Below are 19,520 nucleotides of genomic sequence, written 5' to 3' on the forward strand. Positions count from 1 at the left end.
GGGGGGGGCGCTATCATACCCTACGTCTACGTGGTTGTCAGGCCCAGCTATAAAATGGGTGCCATCTGTGCTTGAGTGAGAAATGTACCACATTGAGATCACGTGATTGATTTGAGTGCTTGTTGTTTATTGATCACTTCTCTAATGAGGCCTCTCGCCGATTGGCAGAACGAGTTGTGGACCATGGCCAAATAAGTCCAATGCCTCTTCAGCAGAATGCATCATCTGCTAAATGAATGGGTGAATTGATTTGATTTAACAGGATTCTCAGATGTAAAATATTTTTGTAATTTAGAATTACGTTTTATCCTTTGTGACATTTTGTTGGCTCACCTCTTTCTAAACTCCAGTTTTGGTCACGTTTTGTCTTTTCAGTGGTCTTTCTATGTGCACATGTTGTAACGTTATGTATTTTAATACTTTTTCATTTTACTGAAATTGGTCAATTCATATCATACAAATAGATGATACGAGAGTCAAATAAACAAAAATGGAGTTGAATCTTGACTTTTATCTTCTATAGTAAGTGCACACACGTTTTATCTCTAGACATGTTATGCATTGCCTTTCCACAATCTTAACAGGCACCGTTGTTAGTTCCGCGGCACCCCCATGCTTACAGAGACATTTTTAGAAATGGGTAGCTGTCGGGGTTCTGGGTGTGAGGAGGGCCCAATTGCAGAGACCGGAGACGAGTTGAGAAATACAATGATGTGTTTACTGAAACAGGGATGAAGGTGTAGAACGGAGAGCGAGTCCAGAAGTTGTCTTGGGAACAGGCGGGGTGCAGGGTAAACTAAGAAGCGATATAAAAACAGGTTCAGTTTTCTGAAAGTACTTGCAAGAGTTCAGGATAGTTGCTAGATTCCCAAAGTCTGAATCGAGAGTCTTGATCTGGCGACGAGGTGGTGGTTGGGCCCATCTTAAGTAAGCTGCTGATGGTGATGGCTTGCACCTGGTCCCAGCACCAATTGTCTCTCCACACCTGCACCAAGACAACCATAGACACACACACGCGCGCGCACACACAGGCGGAGAGGAAGGGGCGGGGCTCAAGGAGCAGAATCAGGGAACCTAACAGTAGCTAACAAAACATGCACCAGTTTGTGTAATTTTACACTTGATGTGGGGACCCTAGTGATACAAGAAATTCAAAAGTCAAGTTTAAAAAATACAGTAGTACCTTGATTGAAGATAGCACCAACTTTTCTAAGGTATGAGTTGTCACTTGGTTGATTTCTTGCTTTGTGTTGTGCAAAATTTGAGGCAGATGCCAGCTGAGAAAGCTTATCTTGCGCTATTCTTCTACTCAACTTCAAAAACTCATGACTCCACTTCATATTAACTAACTCACTGTGAGGAATAGACCTGGTCCCGGTGTGATTAGAGAACAAGGAAGTACACGGTGATTTGGTTGTTGACAGCCAGACCTCCACCCTGATAGCCCTGCTAAAGATAACACTGATTATAAAAAGGAATGTGTGTAAATTTATGAGTATGTGTTGTTCTCTTATTTGCTTTGCGGTGGCCAGGGGAAGAGTGCAAGGGAAAATGAGATAAGGAGAAGGGGGGGAAAAAAAAACAGAAGTCATGGTGAGTGGCCAAATAAAAACTGGGGCTAGAGGCAATCTGAGTTTGAAAACAAAACCTAGCATTGATTGATTATCTGTGATGATGACACATAACTGGTGTAAGATTTGAATGGTGTACGGCGAAGTGTGAAATTACATACGAAATACTACGTATAAGACTCCCAGATCAGATGGTTTGTTTAGCACAAATTTAGTTGTAGTGTGGAAAGAAAAGACTTGCACATGTATAACAGACTGGAAAAGGGCAGATCATTTTTACAAATACCTTGTAAGACGATTGGATGATTGCTTTTCTCATCAGATTGATCAGGAACCAATCAGATCAAAGCTGAGAAACTGCTTACAAATCTGGAAGTTTACAAGCTTTTGGCATTCATAACAAATCATTAACACTCACAAATATATCGCACAAAGTTTGCCCAAAATGATTTAAATATGAGTGGTGGTTATCTGAGCCCTGAGCATCTGTGATGCCATTTTCAGTTGACAGAAGTGACAAAATGGCCGCCCCCAGAGATGGCTAAAAACAGGTGGATTTTTGCTGCTTAACTCATATTCCACAAACACAATATTAATCAGACTGCCATGTTTCAACTAGTTGACCTACATAGAACATATTCTTGAAAAAAATGTTTGGGTTGACTTCCGCTTTGAGAAACAGAGACGATATGGTAAACATGATAAAGTGCAAACAACTGCAACTCTCACCTAAGTAGAAGATGAAAAAACATTATTTTAACTTTCACATCATGTCAAAAACCTCAGTCTTCATCCTCGGAGGAATTATTGTATTCAGTTGATTTTGGGTGCAATTCAGTGGATATGTGCAGCACAGTGTCAACTCGAAGGAGACTTTTGACACATTGCAGCACAGCCAAAATGAGATGGTACTTACAGGAAACAGACTCAAGTCCTGATAAACAATACGTATGTGGTTTAGTGTCTCCTTGAGAACTTTTCTCACCATGATTTGCTTGGTTAATCTCTGGCTCGCATAACAATCCGTCAGTTGGGAAAGGATTCCGATAAAAGCTCCAGAGTCTTGATTGAATCTGTAAGAAACGTCTCGGCTTGTTGGAGTGAATATGATGGGGAAGATGCAGTTGTGCGTCTGCCAAGACTTGGCAAACAAGAGCTACGTCTTTAGAAACGGCGTGAGAGCGGCCATGTTGCAGGAGGGCGCGGTGTAAGAGAAACTCAAAAGTACCGCCAGCGGGTATGACGCAGCCTGGCGAAATAGAGGATGGATCTTTAACAGTTGGACCCACGGGCTCCCATGTTGTTCGCAGCATACGGATAACATCCTGAACAGCACTTGCGTATTGATCCGTTTGCCCTTCACCCAAGCCGCAGATGATGATACTACAGGGCTGCATTCCTTTGGAATCGGGAAAAGCCACGTGAACGTATCTGTGGAAGGGAGAAAAGGTGTAGTTGTGACCATCAAACCACATGAGGGCAGCATCAACAATATGTTGTCATCAAATGTGTTCTCACCTATGGGCTCCCAGAAGTATCGGTCGACAAAATGCCAAAGAAGCAATATTTTCTGGTTGAATCCCCCGCCAGTCTGAGACAGCCAAGACCCCGCTCAAGTGGAGGAAGAGCGCAAGTTCATCTTCGGCGACACATTCCACGACGCACATCTCGGCCTGTGTCGCCAAAGTCAGGACAGCTTCAGACTGTTTGACGGCAGACAGCAGGATGGAGACTCCAAGTGTGTGAAGGGTGGCAAAAATATGCTCCAGTGAGCTTTCCGTCCAGGCGCTGAAGTGCATGACGCTCTTGCCGTCTGTTCCATTCCCGATCTCCAGCACGTCGCTTGCGTTTAGCCATTTGGATTGCAGGGATGTGGTAAAAACCACCGCCTTGACTGGATGCTGGTGATTGGCATGGTAGTGTGTGGCAAAGTCCCTGTGGATGACTTGTCCTTCAATCAAATGTGAACGACTAACAGGAATGCCAGACACCGGCGTATGCAGCGCAGGGAAATTGTCATTTAGAAACTGGAGTGATGAGGGGGATAAATTTGATTCACAGCCATTTGAGTTTACGACCAAACTACTCTGAAAACTCCTGATCTTGTCTGATTGAGAACATTCATCATTTTTACAGCTCCAGTTACAGAGCAGTTTGAAAGTGAGCTCGCCCATTAAGTCACAGTGGGCACGACCCAAACGAGTACAAAAGAAAGACGCGAACAACATTTCAACATGAACCTTGTCCGAGTTAGATGCCGATTGTGCGCTTGTAGTCAAATCCTCCGCTGAAAGACAGAATCCATAAGGAGCCACCGCTAGAGCGATCAGATCATCCAGCTTCTCCAACGCAAAATCCAGCATTTGGTCAGCCAAGCGCCTGGCAGTGGCGGACTCGGCTACTTCCCTTGAGTTATAGATGCGGGATACATTTGGCTCCTTAGAAGCTGCAGTGTAAATGGTGCGTAACAACGATGCCACAAGAAGGATAAATGATTTGGATCCATCCCCTGTTTTCCCGCTGTGCTTCCAGACGCACTCAACCATCATCCTATAATGAAAGAGAAGCAAATACAGGGTGTCTTCAAAATCTCTTTACAATTTCAATTCCAATTCCCTGGCCGAATTGTTCACCCTATATGACTTCCCTGGACTTATCTATATAGGGTTATTTTAAAGATGCAAATTGAACAAAGCTACAGGACATCAATGACTTGAAGCAAAAGCTCACTGATGTCATTACCACAACTGATAAGGCTTCGCAACAGTAAGTACGGAAAGAATCGGAGTACTTCTTGCTGATTTTTAGTGCAACTATTGGTGCCCATATAGAGGTGTATTAATCAGGCAAGATAACTTAAAGCTTAAAGTCAACCCAAACATTTTTTTTTCAAGAATAAGGCAAGGCATCCTGATGAAAATTGTATTTGTGGAATATGAGTTCAGGAGCCAAAATCCACCCGTTTTTAGCCATCTCAGGGGGGCATTTTGTCACCCTCCGTTGACTGAAAATGACATCACAGTCGCTCAGCGCTCAGGTAACTACCAATCACAGCTCACCTGTTTTCTGAAGCTGAGCCATGATTGTTTGTTATCTGAGCCCTGAGCAACTTCTATGTCATTTTCAGTCGGCAGGTGTGACAAAATGGCCGACCCCTGAAATGGATAAAAATGGGTGGATTTTGTGATATTCCATAAATGCAATATTAATCAGAATGTCCTGTTTCAACTAGCCAGCATACAACATATTCTTGAAAAAAATGTTTGGGTTGACTTCCCCTTTTAAGTAAAACCTCATTTTATAATAACATCCACCAATTTGTCTACTCCATTTGGATTTTTAATAGATTGGTTAACTTGTAAAAAGACTTTATGGACAACTTGGATTGAAGGAACATGTCTTTTGATCTTTTGTCCCAGTGCCAGTTTTGTATCCAACTTTTTCCTGGGGACGCTGATGTAGAAACAATAATGGGCGCAACTTCCTGTGAGAGCTTTTAGCTGCTAGCAGGTTTTCATTGCACTTAGCAGTTTATTTAAATGTTTATTGTTTTCTTTTCTGAACAATGATCAGTTGCCGTAGCATTTAAAACTGTCCTTGCACAGCTGTCCGTGGTTGTAAGTAAATTCTGCGACTCCAAGAGAAATATTTAATATGTAATTAGATATAAATATACTTATGCGTATGCACATACATACATATTTAAGTCAGTGATTTTTTTTTTTTAAATGAAACAATTGAGGTATAGCCATACTTTATTTTTACAAACTTAACTTGAAGAAATAAAGTGTGCTATCTTTTCAGATCTACATTTATCGTTAGACTATTTACATTGCACCTGTTAAGTGCTTACCGGTACTATATTTTCAAGATGTTAGATGATTAGGAACTTTAAGGGTTTGACTGGGCACTCCGTCTGCTTTTGGGTCAATAAGACTGTCTCACACCTCTTTCAATAAAACGCGACCATCTGTATTATACCGATACTCATCAGTTTTTATGATGCTCATTATCTCACCGTCAGAAGCTACAGAGTTTAAAAATTTGCTACAAATGCAACTGTACATTACCTTTGGCCACTTTTTCATGCTATCCAACCACCCCTCCATATTAGTAGGCAGTGAGGTTTGTAATGGTGTGTCAATTGAGCTGCGACCACTGATAGTCCCACATGTTTTTCATCTCTGAAAGCTGTTACACACCAAGCGACGTCAGCCGACCATCAGCTTGGCGTGTAATGGCTCATTGAAAGTGGATTAGCGCAAAAGCCAGCTCCGCTGAACTCACGCTCATAATATATTAGGTGCAAGGGCTCATAATAATAAGGTGGGTAAACAGCACTGATACAAAATGGAGGGACCAGTCATTTTTCGTCTTTGGGGGCAGTATCAGGACAGAAGTGTCAAATTTGACACAATTTTCCAAAAATGGTTGTGTTGAAAGTAATTGTCAATGTCTGGCAAATTTTTTAAATTTTACGCCAGACACTTCTTAATTAAAATACATGTCCTTAGCCTTTCACACTGGCTGTAAATACAGCATTTACCCACCCTTTGTCCGGGTCGCAGTTTTGCATAAACAGCACTGACACATAATGAGTGGGGAAAGGTCTACCTAAACATTTTCTACCATTGCTGGTAGTATTAGAGACCGGACATTGCTGTAGGTGTTGGATGCTAGTAAAGGTGTTGTGTCAAAACAACTGTCGCTGCCCCAAACGTATTTTATACATAGACACCAGACGCTGATGTAATCATGCATCTAATTATCTGACTGCAGGAAGCTGAGTCGTTACCTGGCGAGCGGGTGCTCAAGTCGTAGTGCCGTGAGAATACGTGTCCCGCTGCGACTCAACATCACATGTCCGTTGTCTCGGGTGAAAAGCACCTGTCCTCCCTCAGGGCCGAAGGTGCGCAGGACGACAGCTTCCAGCGCACACACGGTCTGCATGAGATGTTTCTGGTGAAGGTGCTGCACTTGTGGCATTCCAAATCACTAGAAAAGACGAATGTCTGAAGGTAATTTGCAAAATAAATGCATTATGTCCACACTCCTTAGGCTGATGGAGTCAGTAAATATTTTGGGCAAATGTGATTGTGGGCAGCGGTGTGTACGAGTGGTTAGCATTGGTGCCTGGCAGTTCTGAGATTCTGAGTTTGAATCTCTGTTCCGGCCTGCCTGTATGGAGTTTACATGTTCTCCCTAGGTAGTCCAGCTTCCTCCCACATTCGAAAACTATCAATGTTAGACTTTTTTAAGTCTCAAAACTGTCTATATGTGTGTGAATGTGAGTGTGTAGTCTTGTTTGTCCACATGTGCCCTGCAATTGACTGGCGACTGGCGATCCAAAATGCACGCAGCGGGGATCCAATACGTATTCAACTCAGTTGTCTAAGTACGAGCACTGTAGAAAATGGATTGATGGAAATGAAACTGCTACCTTTTTGTTTTGCCCAGCTTCATGACCCTGCAAAGAAACATGTTTTAGATTGTTTTATACATCTATCTGCATGCTACTAAAATTGTGATACATGTTTTTATTCCATGCAATGTTTGCGAGGGGAGAAAATTTAACACTACACTACACTTGTACAGTTTTACCAGACAAAATTCATTCATCAGTATTCTTATAATGAAAAGCCTTTGTATCCTCCCTAGCATGCCATTCATGCTTAATGCAAAACTGTTGAATTGTACTCAATGGATATTAGGTTAGGTACACGTGCTACAACAGTTAATCGTTATTATGAATACTGTCACACTGACTTAACCAATACTTGGGACACATCGACGTACACACCGTTGCCTGCTAGCTATCGCTTTGCTAATCTGACGACAAGTGGCGATTTACGCAGTCTTATTATGTTCCTCTGTATGTCCCATCGAGTCAAAGAGCGACACTTTCTGCCTATCGAGAAGCCACACACAGCTGATAATATTTGAGGAAATAAACATGGAACAACAACTCACCGTTATGGAATCCAAACAACGACGCTTCCATCTGTATCCAGGAGACGGAGCTTCTTCTATTGTATCTACGCATACGCAACGTCAATCAGAAGACACTACTGCTACTCAGCGTGTGGCGGTATGAATTGCAGTTATTAAGTTGGATAGCGGTCTTCCTGACATACGACATTACTACATTTCGCAGTTACGAACGGATGTGTGACTACTGTTAGCGTATGTTAGGGTTAGTCTACACTTACTTTACGTATTGTCAAGTAAAATATATTCCACATTTTAAGTAATTATTTTTTATTCAATAACAATATCCCACACTTTGAATGCATTTTTTTATTAGCAAATCAATAGTATATTAAGAATCAGAGTGTTAAACAGGTTTTTATTAGTGAAATGTTTCACATTTTAAATGTTTAATATTAGTTCAGTTATTTTCCACATTTAAAAATGAGTGGGTAAATTAAAGACCACATTTTAAAAGATACTTTTTTATTAGTTGATAAATTATAGTTCACATTTTAAAGCCTGAATTTTATTAGTACATTTCTAGTGAATAATATTTTGCATTTTAAATAACAAGCCTGTGTGTATTGGTCATATTGAAAACACAACTATGCTAATGTTCGTCTCATAATATATTAATGAAGTGCACTCAAGTGGGACTGTAGAAAAGAATTTTCAGTGACGTCAGTTTTTAGTCCTCGTCGACATTGTTGCCATATTTGTCTTATAACTTTGGAAGGAATCCCTCAGTGTATTCCCAAGATGATAAAAAAACGCCTACAAAGTGTTTTATGAAGTCTCGGTGACCTTAACCTTTATCAAAAATGATTGAATTCATCCTTGAATCCACTTTGTGTGCAACCTTCCCTGCCTGGCACACTCTCTCTTTGCTAACCTCCCTTCTGTACAGCATCTCTCGCTCATTTCTGGTGTTTCAAGGTGAACGGGGCCTGGGTCCGGAACCTGATCTCTCTCTGTTGCTGCAGAAACCACATCCTAAGGTTCTAAATCAGGCAGCTATTGTCTATACATAGAAAATATCAGGGTGCTTATGCAGTGAGATGCTCACACACAAACACATACATGCTATTATGCTTTATCTGAATGTTAATGCATACTACTGCTGAACTTTCAGTATGTTAACAAGGTTTTAAAAAGCAATGTCACCACACTGATGAATATTCAGAAGTGGTACGGTGAGGGTGACCAGTATGGATGAGACATTCAGATAACCACACTCCCGTGAGACTCCTATTAATACTTGAGATGCAACATGACCAAAGTTTACATTCAAAACTATCACGTCCAGTTCCTCATTGTGGCTCTTAAAACTATCTGAGTGGCCCGAAAACTCAAAGGACGGCACGACACAGTGACTCTCTCCCTTACCACATGCTTGTCCTCCGCCTGTCTTGTCCAGTTCTATCATCCTCTCTCCTCCTCCTCTTCCTCTGTGTATGTGGGGGGGAAAGGGAGCACTTGTGAGTCCGGACATCGCTGCTGTTTGAACAGTCGGAAAATTGGTAGGTCTGTTTTTGACTCTCTTTGATGCTGAACACTTTCAATCAAGCATTTTTATAATGTAACACATTTGGAATATTGTGAGTATGAGCATTTCTTATATAAATATATTTTTAAAAATAGTCTACATGATTCTTCAATTCTGAATGTAAGAAACAGTGTATTACTAGTTGGATATGTACTGTATATAGTGTAAATAATGTTAAGAACATCTTACAATTGTATAATTTATTTATGTCAGCATTTTGTGTAATAAAAGGGAGGAACTGGGAAGCACATTGGACTAGGTGTTAGCACGTATGATTCACAATCTAGAAGTTCTGGAGTCAAATCTCAATTAGGCATTTTCTCCCTATGTTCATGTCATTTTTCTACGGATCTCCTTCCTCTGATGATAAAAAAAAATAAATAAATAATCTCTGTTAGGTTCAATGAATACTCTAAATTGTCCACACAGGTGTTAGTTAATTTGAGTGTGAAAGGTTGTTTGTGCCAAACTGCCAATTTGTCTGTGTTGTGCGTTGTTTGTCTGGTGACCAGTACAAAGTTAATGAATAAAGAAATGGAAAAACTGATAAAAACCCCTATAAAAAAAACAAAAAAAAACCAACAATAATACTGTTTGTCGAGGACGACAATAACCTTGGCGCATAGCTGTCACCTCAGGAGCAGTGCGCACACACGTTCTCATGCTTGATGCTCCCTTCTGCCCTCCATGTCACAGCACGGTCAATCGCAGTTGAACAATGTACATCCTGCTATGTTGTTAGTGCCTAAACAGCAGAAAATGGAGAAGTCACCTGACACCGACGGTCATACAAGAATGTTATGGCGCCAATTGATCAATTCCATTTAGCTGAAGTTTGTGATTTATTTATTTACTTATTTGTTAGATGCAAGACCTATATTAGGGCCCTATTGAATTTTAGACCCAAAAAAGTAATTTCTGTCAATTTTAAAGGAATTAAAAAAAAAAAAAACTCACCAAGTGTATCAAATGATGCTCCAAAATTGTGTGAGACTTTTGTTGGACTGAAAACGCCCGCTTCCCTTCCAGATGTCACTTAAAAATGTGCCTGTGTGACCCACACACACCATTTCATTTTGTGTGCGTCAGAAACTGAATTGCCGCAATGTTTATTAAACAATTAGCTTTCCCTGAAGTGTCTCTGTTATACCCACATATGACACATAACGGATTTAATTGACGACGAAACCAGTCTAGAGAGTTTGCTGGGTTGTCATGTTAACTCATTAACTTACTAGCTAGCTAGCTCATCAACATTCTGGCTATTTATCAAACCTAATAAATAGTTAACTGTCCTGTCTCTGTTGTGTTGGGCTGCACGTGGAGAGTTGAACCACTCCAAAGCCAGTGCACTGGTCCACAGCCCACGGGCGGCTACTAGCTAGCTAAAATGGGGGGAAAATATTTCAACACTTCAGTACTAGCTACCGGTACATTTCTCTCAGTCTTTGCATATGTTTTCCTCATTTATCTTCAAACATATTTAATGTATTTTGAAACAAATCACTTAAATCACTTTACAGGTTCTTTAACAACTGTCATCTTCTAGCTATACTTCTTAATCATTAAAACTTGTCATAGTAAGTAACAATTTTATGAGAAAGGTAGTAAAGCACATTATTCAACCTTTTTTTAAGCTTCACCGAACTCCGCCAATTTTGATGGGATGGTCCTGTTTTTTGAGTATGCACTGTCGGATTGTACAAGAGGTCATAATTTAAAACTTCAAGTTAAATGTTCTAAATTCGATCTTAGAAAATATATTTTTTAGTAACAGGGTAGTGCCATTATGGAATAATCTTAGTGGTGATGTTAGTTCTCCCACGTTGGCAATTTTTCAAAGACGCGTGGCTCAGCTATCATTTGATTAATCATGGGGTTGAGGTTAAGAGACCGGACAATGGCCCACTTCAGTCCCTGATGGTCAATTAAAGTGCTTTTTAGTGCTAATTGTTAATGTATATATGTGATTTTGTTGATGATGTTTGTTTGTTGTGTTTTGTTGACTGGCTAACAATAAATCAAGGCAATCAAGTGAGCCACTGCTCACTCCACCCCAACCTATATGAAAGGCTGTCTTTACCATGACGACCGGGGTAAAAGATTAGGGGGTGGTGACTACTAACCCAGCGTGTGAAGAAAAACTGTTTTACATAATATGCCGCATTGAACATATTTTTTCCATATTCAGGAGGTGGGTACTGTATGTATATGAAGGTGAACATTTTGGTGCTGATACTAATTTGGATAGCCTTGATAGAGGTCCTTGCTCTGCTGAGTGTTATTGTTCTCTTTAAACTTGTTCCCCTTTTCTCCAAGGATGTAATTCTCAGTCCTTTCAGGAATATAACATGACGGGAACGCACCAAGCTGTTCCGATCACCCCAACGAGAGCCACGCAATGGCCCAACGCCACAGAAAACCAAACGCATCCTGCAGGCCAAAGTCCTAACAAGTTCATGAGTGAGCCTCACCGAATCCACAGTGAGCTAATGCTATATTGCAACTTACATTGCTGAGACAATGCAGTATATACATACTGTACAAAAACGGTCTTAATAAAAACTGTTTCAGAGTCCCTTACAATTAGGTAGAGCCTCACAATCGTATGATTCTTTCAAATAATACAACAGTTGTATCAAGTCTGCCTTTACAAAGATAATAAATGCTCACTTTTGATTTTGATTGATGCTATCAGAGAAGTATAAATGAAGTTTCCTAAAGTATTTTTTTTATGTAGTTGTACAGTAGTTTGCAACAGAGTACAAGTGTGCTGCATCATGCTAAGATGAGAATCTTTCTAGTACCTAATGTTGTGGCCACTTAAAAGTAGATATTCCGACATGGTCAATTGGTTTTGCATGTGTTTAAAAATTGTGTTTTAATACGTTTATAGTGGTCCCTCGACATATCAGGGTTCACGCATGACTGGTTAGCTAGTTCGCCTCACAGTTCAGAGGTCGTGGGTTCGATCCCGGCCCCGACCTCCCTGTGTGGAGTTCGCATGTTCTCCCCGTGCCTGTGTGGGTTTCCTCCGGGTACTCCGGTTTCCTCCCACATTCCAAAAACATGCATGGTAAGTTGATTGGGCACTCTAAATTGCCCCTAGGTGTGATTGTGAGTGCGGATGTTTGTCTCTGTGTGCCCTGCGATTGGCTGGCAACCAATTCAGGGTGTCCCCCGCCTCCTGCCCGAAGACAGCTGGGATAGGCTCCAGCACGCCCGCGACCCTTGTGAGGATGAGCGGTATGGATAATGAATGAATGAATATACATACATGTGTGTGTGTGTGTGTGTGTGTGGGGGGGTGTGTGTGTGTGTGTGTGTATATATATATATATATATATATATATATATATATATATATATATATATCCATCCATCCATTATCTGTACCGCTTCTCCTCACAAGGGTCGCGGGGCGTGCTGGAGCCTATCCCAGCTGTCTTTGGGCAGTAGGCGGGGGACACCCTGAACTGGTTGCCAGCCAATCGCAGGGCACACAGAGACAAACATCCGCACTCACAATCACACCTAGGGGCAATTTAGAGTATCCAATCAACTTACCATGCATGTTTTTGGACTGTGGGAGGAAACCGGAGTGCCCGGAGAAAACCCACGCAGGCACGGGGAGAACATGCAAACTCCACACAGGGAGGCCGGAGCCGGGATCGAACCCGCGACCTCTGAACTGTGAGGCGGACGTGCTAACCAGTCGACCACCGTGCCGCCTATATATATATATATATATATATATATATATATATATATATATATATATATATATATATATATATATATATATATATATATATATATATATATATATTGTTTTTATTTCACCGATGTGAGAATTTCAGATTAAATGTGTTTGTTTTTTGAGTGTGTATATTATTTTGCAGCATCATCGTGGGTCGTAGCGGCCTTCTGTATTGTGAGTTTGTGTGTACTGCTCTCCTTTGGAGTGTGCGCATGGAAGAAATGTCTGAAGGACAAGGACAAGAAAAAAGGAAAAGAGAAGAGCAAGGGTGGAGATTTTGACACGGAAAATGATGGCCTTTCCAAAGAGGTACACTTCCTGTAGCCTTGAGCTTGTAATTTATCATGGTGCTGACGTCGGGATTTCATACCTGTCAACCCCGGGCTGTGCTGAATCTTAGAAAAGTTGTAATTTGCCTGTACATTTCAGAATATAATCTTACACAGTATTTATCGCTCAGCGGGAGAGGTGGGGGAAACTGAACGGACATTTCTAAATAGAATCTTACACAGTTTTTTTTCGTTCAACGGGGGGCGGGGGGTTGCTTTGCTCGTGAAAGTCGGCCGAAGTTTGTAGTCGGAATCGCTAACGGACGCTCCGGATTAGAGCCGAAATGGGCAAAACGAGATCGGTCAAATAAAAAACGAGTTTAATTTTTAATTTTTTTTTTTCCCGTACAAAAATTGTTATACGGCGTACACAATTTGAAATTATCAATAAACGTACAAAATACGGGGGAAACGTACAAGTTGACAGGTATGGGACTTGTTACTTTATGTTCACATAAAGGGATGCATTGCACAGCACGCATTTAGTTTTTCGCTGCTGTCTTGACGCGTGGCTGCCTAAACCTCAGACACCTTATAGCTGTGCATTGACTAATGACTATAAAAAGAGCAGTTGTACAAGCAGCCATGATTTGTTATGTTTCTGTGTTATGTTATGTTTGTTTCTTTGGTACAAAATGTTCATGGGTCCTTGTGACCATCTGAATGTTTAATTATTTAAAAACAACATTAACAACAACAACATATAACACCGCAACATCACATATATGAGAAAATCCATTTTCCCCTTTTCGCACCTTGCATCACAATTGGGTCTTGAATTTACCATGTATTGTAGGAGGGTGGGGGGGGAGGAATAGCATATTAACAAATAAAATAGCAGCAATGAACGGTTTGCTTGTGCCAACTTTTCCATAGAAATTTCTCGAAATTATCTACACTGACAGCATGCTCTTCCCAGATTAGGTGTGGTATAGGCTAAAAAGCGTCTCAATATATCATAACCCATTTGTCTAGGTTGCCTGCTTCCAATTGGGACTCATTTTGACGGATTCTCTAGTAGGACTTTGTCAAACCAGAATGCCGGTAAAATGGGTGCTTCAGTATGGGTCCTTGAAACTATTTTATGTTATGTCATGATACTGAATGCACACAAAATTTCATGTAATGTTTCTGGGGATCATATTTTTCAAATTTTTTGAAAATCCTAAAAATATCATCAAACTTTGGGGTCATGATGCACCCACATTAGATTGTATAAGCAAACATTTGCCCATCTGTTGAGGATACCTGCTTTCAACTGTGGCTATACTGGTTTTGAGAGAGGAGAGCGAGGTTCTGCTTATGTCACCAACCCTTTGATCCTATTGTTTGTGAATGATTTATGACCCATAATGCAATGATTTACACTTGCAAAAAGTTTTTAGAGATGTGGAGGTTCCATCAAAATGTGATTAATTTGTCAGCAGAATAATAATAAACACAGTGGTTCTTCACATTGGGTCAGGGTTAGCTCAGTTTCATTACAGAATAAATAGTGAAAATAACAAAATTGATATGAGTTGAATATGCTTCATCCAGATTTTTTCCCTGTCCATTAGTGTTAAGAGTAAATGACCCGCTGGCATGTTTTGTTACGTTGTGTGTGTACAGCCACTAAAAGTCGAAAGCAAGAAGGAAACAGAGTTGGCAGATATCCAGCCAAAGGAGGATGAAAAGTTGGGCAGACTACATTTCACATTGGACTACAACTTCACTGATAATATGGTGAGCTGTCTCCCAATTCTTATTGTCATTTGACAATAACAATTGTTCTTAATGTTTAATATTCTCTGCTCTCACACTAGCTCGTAGTGGGCATCTTGCAGGCCGCCGGGCTTCCAGCCATGGATGTAGGTGGAAGCTCGGACCCTTACGTTAAAGTCTATCTACTCCCAGACAAAAAGAAGAAGTTTGAAACCAAAGTTCACAGAAAGACGCTGGAACCCAACTTCAACGAGACGTTCACATTTAAGGTAATTTTTTTCATCTTTTTTTTTTTTTTTTTTTAATAATTACATTTACCGTGGAAATTAGTTACAGGTCAAAAACATTCTGATTCAGGATGCTGATCGTCATCAGATTTGGATTTGTAATAGTTTTTTTTCCCATAGGAATAAAATGAAATTTGATTACAATCATTTGAATTTTAATTGTCTGACCTAGTTATGGGAAAAATAAAAAGAAGTAATACACCAATCAATTCATGCACACCGTGTGAGGCAGACGTGCTAACTACTAGTTCACTGTGCTCAAACAGTTCATGTTGTACTGTATATAAAAGGATTTCGCTTACATTCCTGTTGTATAGTCACCCTCACACTTGTTCGCCATTGGTACTCGTCTGTAGTGGTATCATCACAAAAAAGGCTCAGAGAAGGCAATACATACTGTACATGGTCTAACTTGTGGATGCTTGTGCGGCCGTACAGGTGCCGTACACAGAGCTGGGTGGCAAGACACTGGTGATGACTGTGTACGACTTTGACCGCTTCTCCAAGCACGATGCCATCGGAGTGGTGAAGATCCCAATGAGCAGCGTTGACTTCAGCCAGTCGCTGCAGGAGTGGCGGGATCTGCAGAAGGCGGAAAAAGAGGAGGTGGGTGTTTGTGTATAAAACAGCGATTTCTAGACTTTGTTGTGTGAACCCGACATCATCGAATTAGATCCAATACAAAAGAAAAAAATAAAAATTCCGCCCTCACAAAGGCAAGGCTCTGATTTGATTGATACTGCCAGAGTATGAGATGGACATAGAGTATAAGAAATATCGAAGTAACACCCAGATGTAATTAGTGATGTAACAATATGAAAAGCACATTTCACCATTATCATTATTATCACGGTATTGCTTCAAGAAGTGCAAGTTAAAAAATCACAGATCTGAGACAGTGATGTATTGAACAGTGGTGGAATTCTTTTAAAGCAATCATAGTAATCATTTAGAAGATTCATAATTAATCTCTTTTTTCAAATAAAACATTTAACACAATAAACAATGTTTTACAGTTCCCCTTAGAACATAAACAATACAATTCACAAATGTTCATTTTCCATCAGGCCGCTACATACACAGATTATTATCACTATTTAAGTGTAATTGGATATGATATACCTGTATACCGGTAATTAAAAATTCAAGTTTGCTGTATTCAAGCTCCTAAAGGATTTTTTTGGTCAATTCAGTACCTTTATTCCTGCTTGAGGCTCTAAGACCGAGCTTTACCTGCTCCTCGAGGGCTGAAGTCAAGGATATCTTCACTGTGGGGATTATTAACAGTTTTCATGTATTGAGTTTTATTTGATTGTGTACCTTACCTACGTGGTGAGGAATACATCTTTCCTGGAACATCAGTACCTCTCTTTCTGCGTGTCAGGCTGAGCGGCTCGGAGACATTTGTTTGTCCTTGAGGTATGTTCCGACAGCTGGGAAGCTGACTGTGGTGATTCTGGAGGCCAAAAACCTGAAGAAAATGGATGTGGGTGGATTATCAGGTGAGTCAATAACACGCTAAATTCTCAAATTTTAAGAGATGTAAATTTTTAAGTGAAACACAATTAACTTGAGATGTTTTTAGTACTTGAGTTAAGGAGCAGCCACTTTGGATGCACACTGCTAAATGAACTGCGCCAATTAATGTTGCCATTCTCCTCATCAGACCCTTATGTGAAGATCCACTTGATGCTGAATGGGAAAAGACTCAAGAAAAAGAAAACCACCATCAAGAAGAACACTTTGAACCCCTACTATAATGAGTCATTCAGCTTTGAAGTGTCGTGTGAACAGATAGAGGTACATACAGGCACACCTACTGTACTACTTTCCGTTGCATTAGAGACAATGGTAATACTGAGAAACACCTCTCAGAATTTTGCAATGCAGTTCGACCCCCACAACAATCAAAGCTGCAAGCGGCACCATCTTCTTGACTGTGAGCCCTCAAAAATATCTTCCCCCCTTTAGCTCCTTGTGTCACAACCAAGTCAATGTATTCAAGCTACCATATGCATGGCCATTCCTTCAAATGATCTACTTTGATGCCATGCTCTGCAAATATTAAATGGTGTAAGCAAAAAAGCTTTGCACTTTAGCCCCGCCCATCTGTTTCAGATACCTGATTCAGATTGCGGCTCATTTGGACAAATTCCCTTGTAGGGGTTGATCAAAATATGTACCATGGACTTCGCTCCATGGCTTCTTCTAACCAAAAATGACCAACTTCCTTAATTGTTGGTTATGGGTACTTGACATTTTATACATTCTGTCTTGTACAGGACCCCTAAAATGCAGACATCAGGATACAAAGGTTTGAAAAAAAAAAGATGCATTTTCAGATGTGTTGATGCCCCCCAAAAAGGTCCCTCATTTGCCAGAGGGTGCTAGGACCCTCGATATTTTGTTAACGGAGTTAATCTCATGATTTGGGGAATGGTCAACATGACAGAAAAATCACCAATTCTTCCAGGCATGCGCATTTCGGTCAAATTACGGGACTCATACGTTTGCCCATATAAGCCCTGTTTGAAAGAAGGTATCCCGAGCATTACAAGTATGACGATTATTTGGTTGATTCACCAGGAAAACAACGCTATGCAGGCACCCTCATCGCAGCTTGCAGCTTTAATTATCTTTGTAAAATGTGTCAATCATGTGGCCCATGTCCACACATAAACACATTTACAAACACATTAATTTCCCATGTTTGTGTATTAATCCACATCTCCAGAAGGTGCAGGTAGCTGTGACCGTGTTGGACTATGACAAGATTGGAAAAAACGATGCCATCGGGAAAGTACTGCTGGGTGGGAGCGTCGCTGGAACCGAGCAACATCATTGGTCAGACATGCTTGCCAACCCGAGGCGGCCGATCGCGCAGTGGCACAGCCTTCAACCGGAAGATGAAATTAATGCGCTGATTTCTAAGAAATGAACATCTGAGGGTCACAATGTATGAACAGACTGTCCTAATATTATCTCCTCAATTAGCTTTCTCCACTCTATTTATCAGACATGGGCATTAAATGTGTAAATATAGTGAATGTTGAAAATAAGTGGGCGGCATAGTAACAGGAATAACTTACAGTGGAACCTAAAACGTTGAACACAGGATGTTGGTCAAACTTTTATTCATTCAAAATTTGAACTGGTAATAGACATCATTTCAGGCATCAAACTGTCACAATTTTAAAATCTGTATTAAGTGTACAGGACCCATTTTAAATGACATTTTAAATTAGACATTACATTCTTAAAGAAGTTGATCACTGTGTAGTAAAACTATATAAAACTAAAACTACTTACACTTTCACTGTACATATACCTGAAGGGTACGGTGTACCTTCCATTCTTGTAATGCATCGGTGTTAATTATTTGATGCCGCATTATACTGAACAACCACGACAGTAGTTTTCATCACACTTTTCCATTTTGCTATCAGCTCCAGCCTTCTGTATGAGACTCCAAGATCAAAGCAAAACTAAAACACTATTGAATGTCATTCTGTAGTTGGGTTAGAGGAATCTTTAGAGGTAAGTGTTTTCAGGAAATATTTTTTTTTCAGGGGATATTTGAAAATTTGAGGTTCCATTGTATTAGATTACTTAAAGAACATCAAAGCTTTTTTAAAATATTTACTCATCACTTTCCATTTTATCATGATCTAATTATGATGCACCTATGTTTTTACATTTTTTTTGCCTTTAAAAACACAAAACAAAACGTTCCTGTGTACAACCCTAAACAAGACGAAAACGTTGTGTATGTGTTTTCCTCCATCTGCCCCATCCAACCACACACACAGTACATCTGCTACAGGATGTGATTATGACTTAACGGAAGAGGCAATTTTCCTTGATTAGCTGTTGAATATGCACACAGAAGGGATTATTATATTCAATTTCTATTTTGTAAATATGCATCACATTAGTTTGAATGCAATAAAAGGCTTCACCAGACCTTTGAGTGTCATAAAATAATGGAAACGGATGGATGGATGGATGGACGGATAGAGAGAGTGGGGGGAGAGAGTACTGTATATCATTTCAGTTACAACTTTGTATTCATAAGTAGAAAGAGGTAAAGCATTCCGTAGTTTTTCTGTATTAAAGCTAAAAGTAGAATATATATATATATATATATATATATATATATATATATATATATATATAGTTATATATATATATATATATATATATATATATATATATATATATATATATATATATAGTGGATAGATGGATGCATAGATAGATAGATGGAGTATAGTTCCAGTTACAACATTGTATTCATAAGTAGAGAGGTAAAGCAGTTGGTAATATTTTGGCAGTTACACCATTGTTTTCATA

At 40.0% G+C, this 19,520-nt stretch overlaps 2 protein-coding genes across 17 annotated transcripts; one reads left to right on the forward strand and one right to left on the reverse strand.

Annotated features, from left to right (window-relative positions):
- syt1b (synaptotagmin Ib) lies at positions 1 to 19,130 on the forward strand. 10 transcript variants are annotated; one of them, XM_086029176.1, is made up of 9 exons: positions 1 to 1,214; positions 11,421 to 11,571; positions 12,990 to 13,156; positions 14,788 to 14,901; positions 14,982 to 15,149; positions 15,606 to 15,773; positions 16,552 to 16,669; positions 16,834 to 16,967; positions 17,902 to 19,130. In XM_086029176.1, the coding sequence occupies exons 2-9, from the start codon at positions 11,439 to 11,441 to the stop codon at positions 18,103 to 18,105; spliced, it is 1,206 nt and encodes a 401-aa protein (XP_085885302.1). In that variant the 5' UTR covers positions 1 to 1,214; positions 11,421 to 11,438; the 3' UTR covers positions 18,106 to 19,130. The 10 variants fall into 10 exon arrangements, with proteins under 10 accessions (XP_085885302.1, XP_085885300.1, XP_085885304.1 ...); XM_086029174.1 differs by having other exon boundaries at positions 11,430 to 11,571; XM_086029178.1 differs by lacking the exon at positions 1 to 1,214 and adding an exon at positions 6,535 to 6,589 and having other exon boundaries at positions 11,430 to 11,571.
- On the reverse strand, positions 29 to 15,490 carry bbs10 (Bardet-Biedl syndrome 10). Of its 7 annotated transcripts, XM_086029164.1 has the most exons (9): positions 9,721 to 10,061; positions 8,928 to 8,989; positions 7,542 to 7,606; positions 7,012 to 7,038; positions 6,367 to 6,566; positions 3,090 to 4,121; positions 2,557 to 3,002; positions 1,355 to 1,449; positions 29 to 985 (listed from the first exon to the last, which is right to left on the reverse strand). In XM_086029164.1, exons 5-9 carry the CDS (start codon positions 6,555 to 6,557, stop codon positions 821 to 823), a joined length of 1,929 nt encoding a protein of 642 aa, XP_085885290.1. In that variant the 5' UTR covers positions 6,558 to 6,566; positions 7,012 to 7,038; positions 7,542 to 7,606; positions 8,928 to 8,989; positions 9,721 to 10,061; the 3' UTR covers positions 29 to 820. The 7 variants fall into 7 exon arrangements, 6 of the variants coding, with proteins under 6 accessions (XP_085885290.1, XP_085885293.1, XP_085885292.1 ...); XM_086029167.1 differs by lacking the exons at positions 7,542 to 7,606; positions 9,721 to 10,061 and adding an exon at positions 15,470 to 15,490; XM_086029166.1 differs by lacking the exon at positions 7,542 to 7,606.
- Positions 19,131 to 19,520: the final 390 nt, after the last annotated feature.

This window comes from Filicampus tigris, chromosome 4 (genome assembly GCF_054856515.1).
Source record: "Filicampus tigris isolate MCC_2025a chromosome 4, RoL_Ftig_1.0, whole genome shotgun sequence".
Lineage (NCBI taxonomy): Eukaryota > Metazoa > Chordata > Actinopteri > Syngnathiformes > Syngnathidae > Filicampus > Filicampus tigris.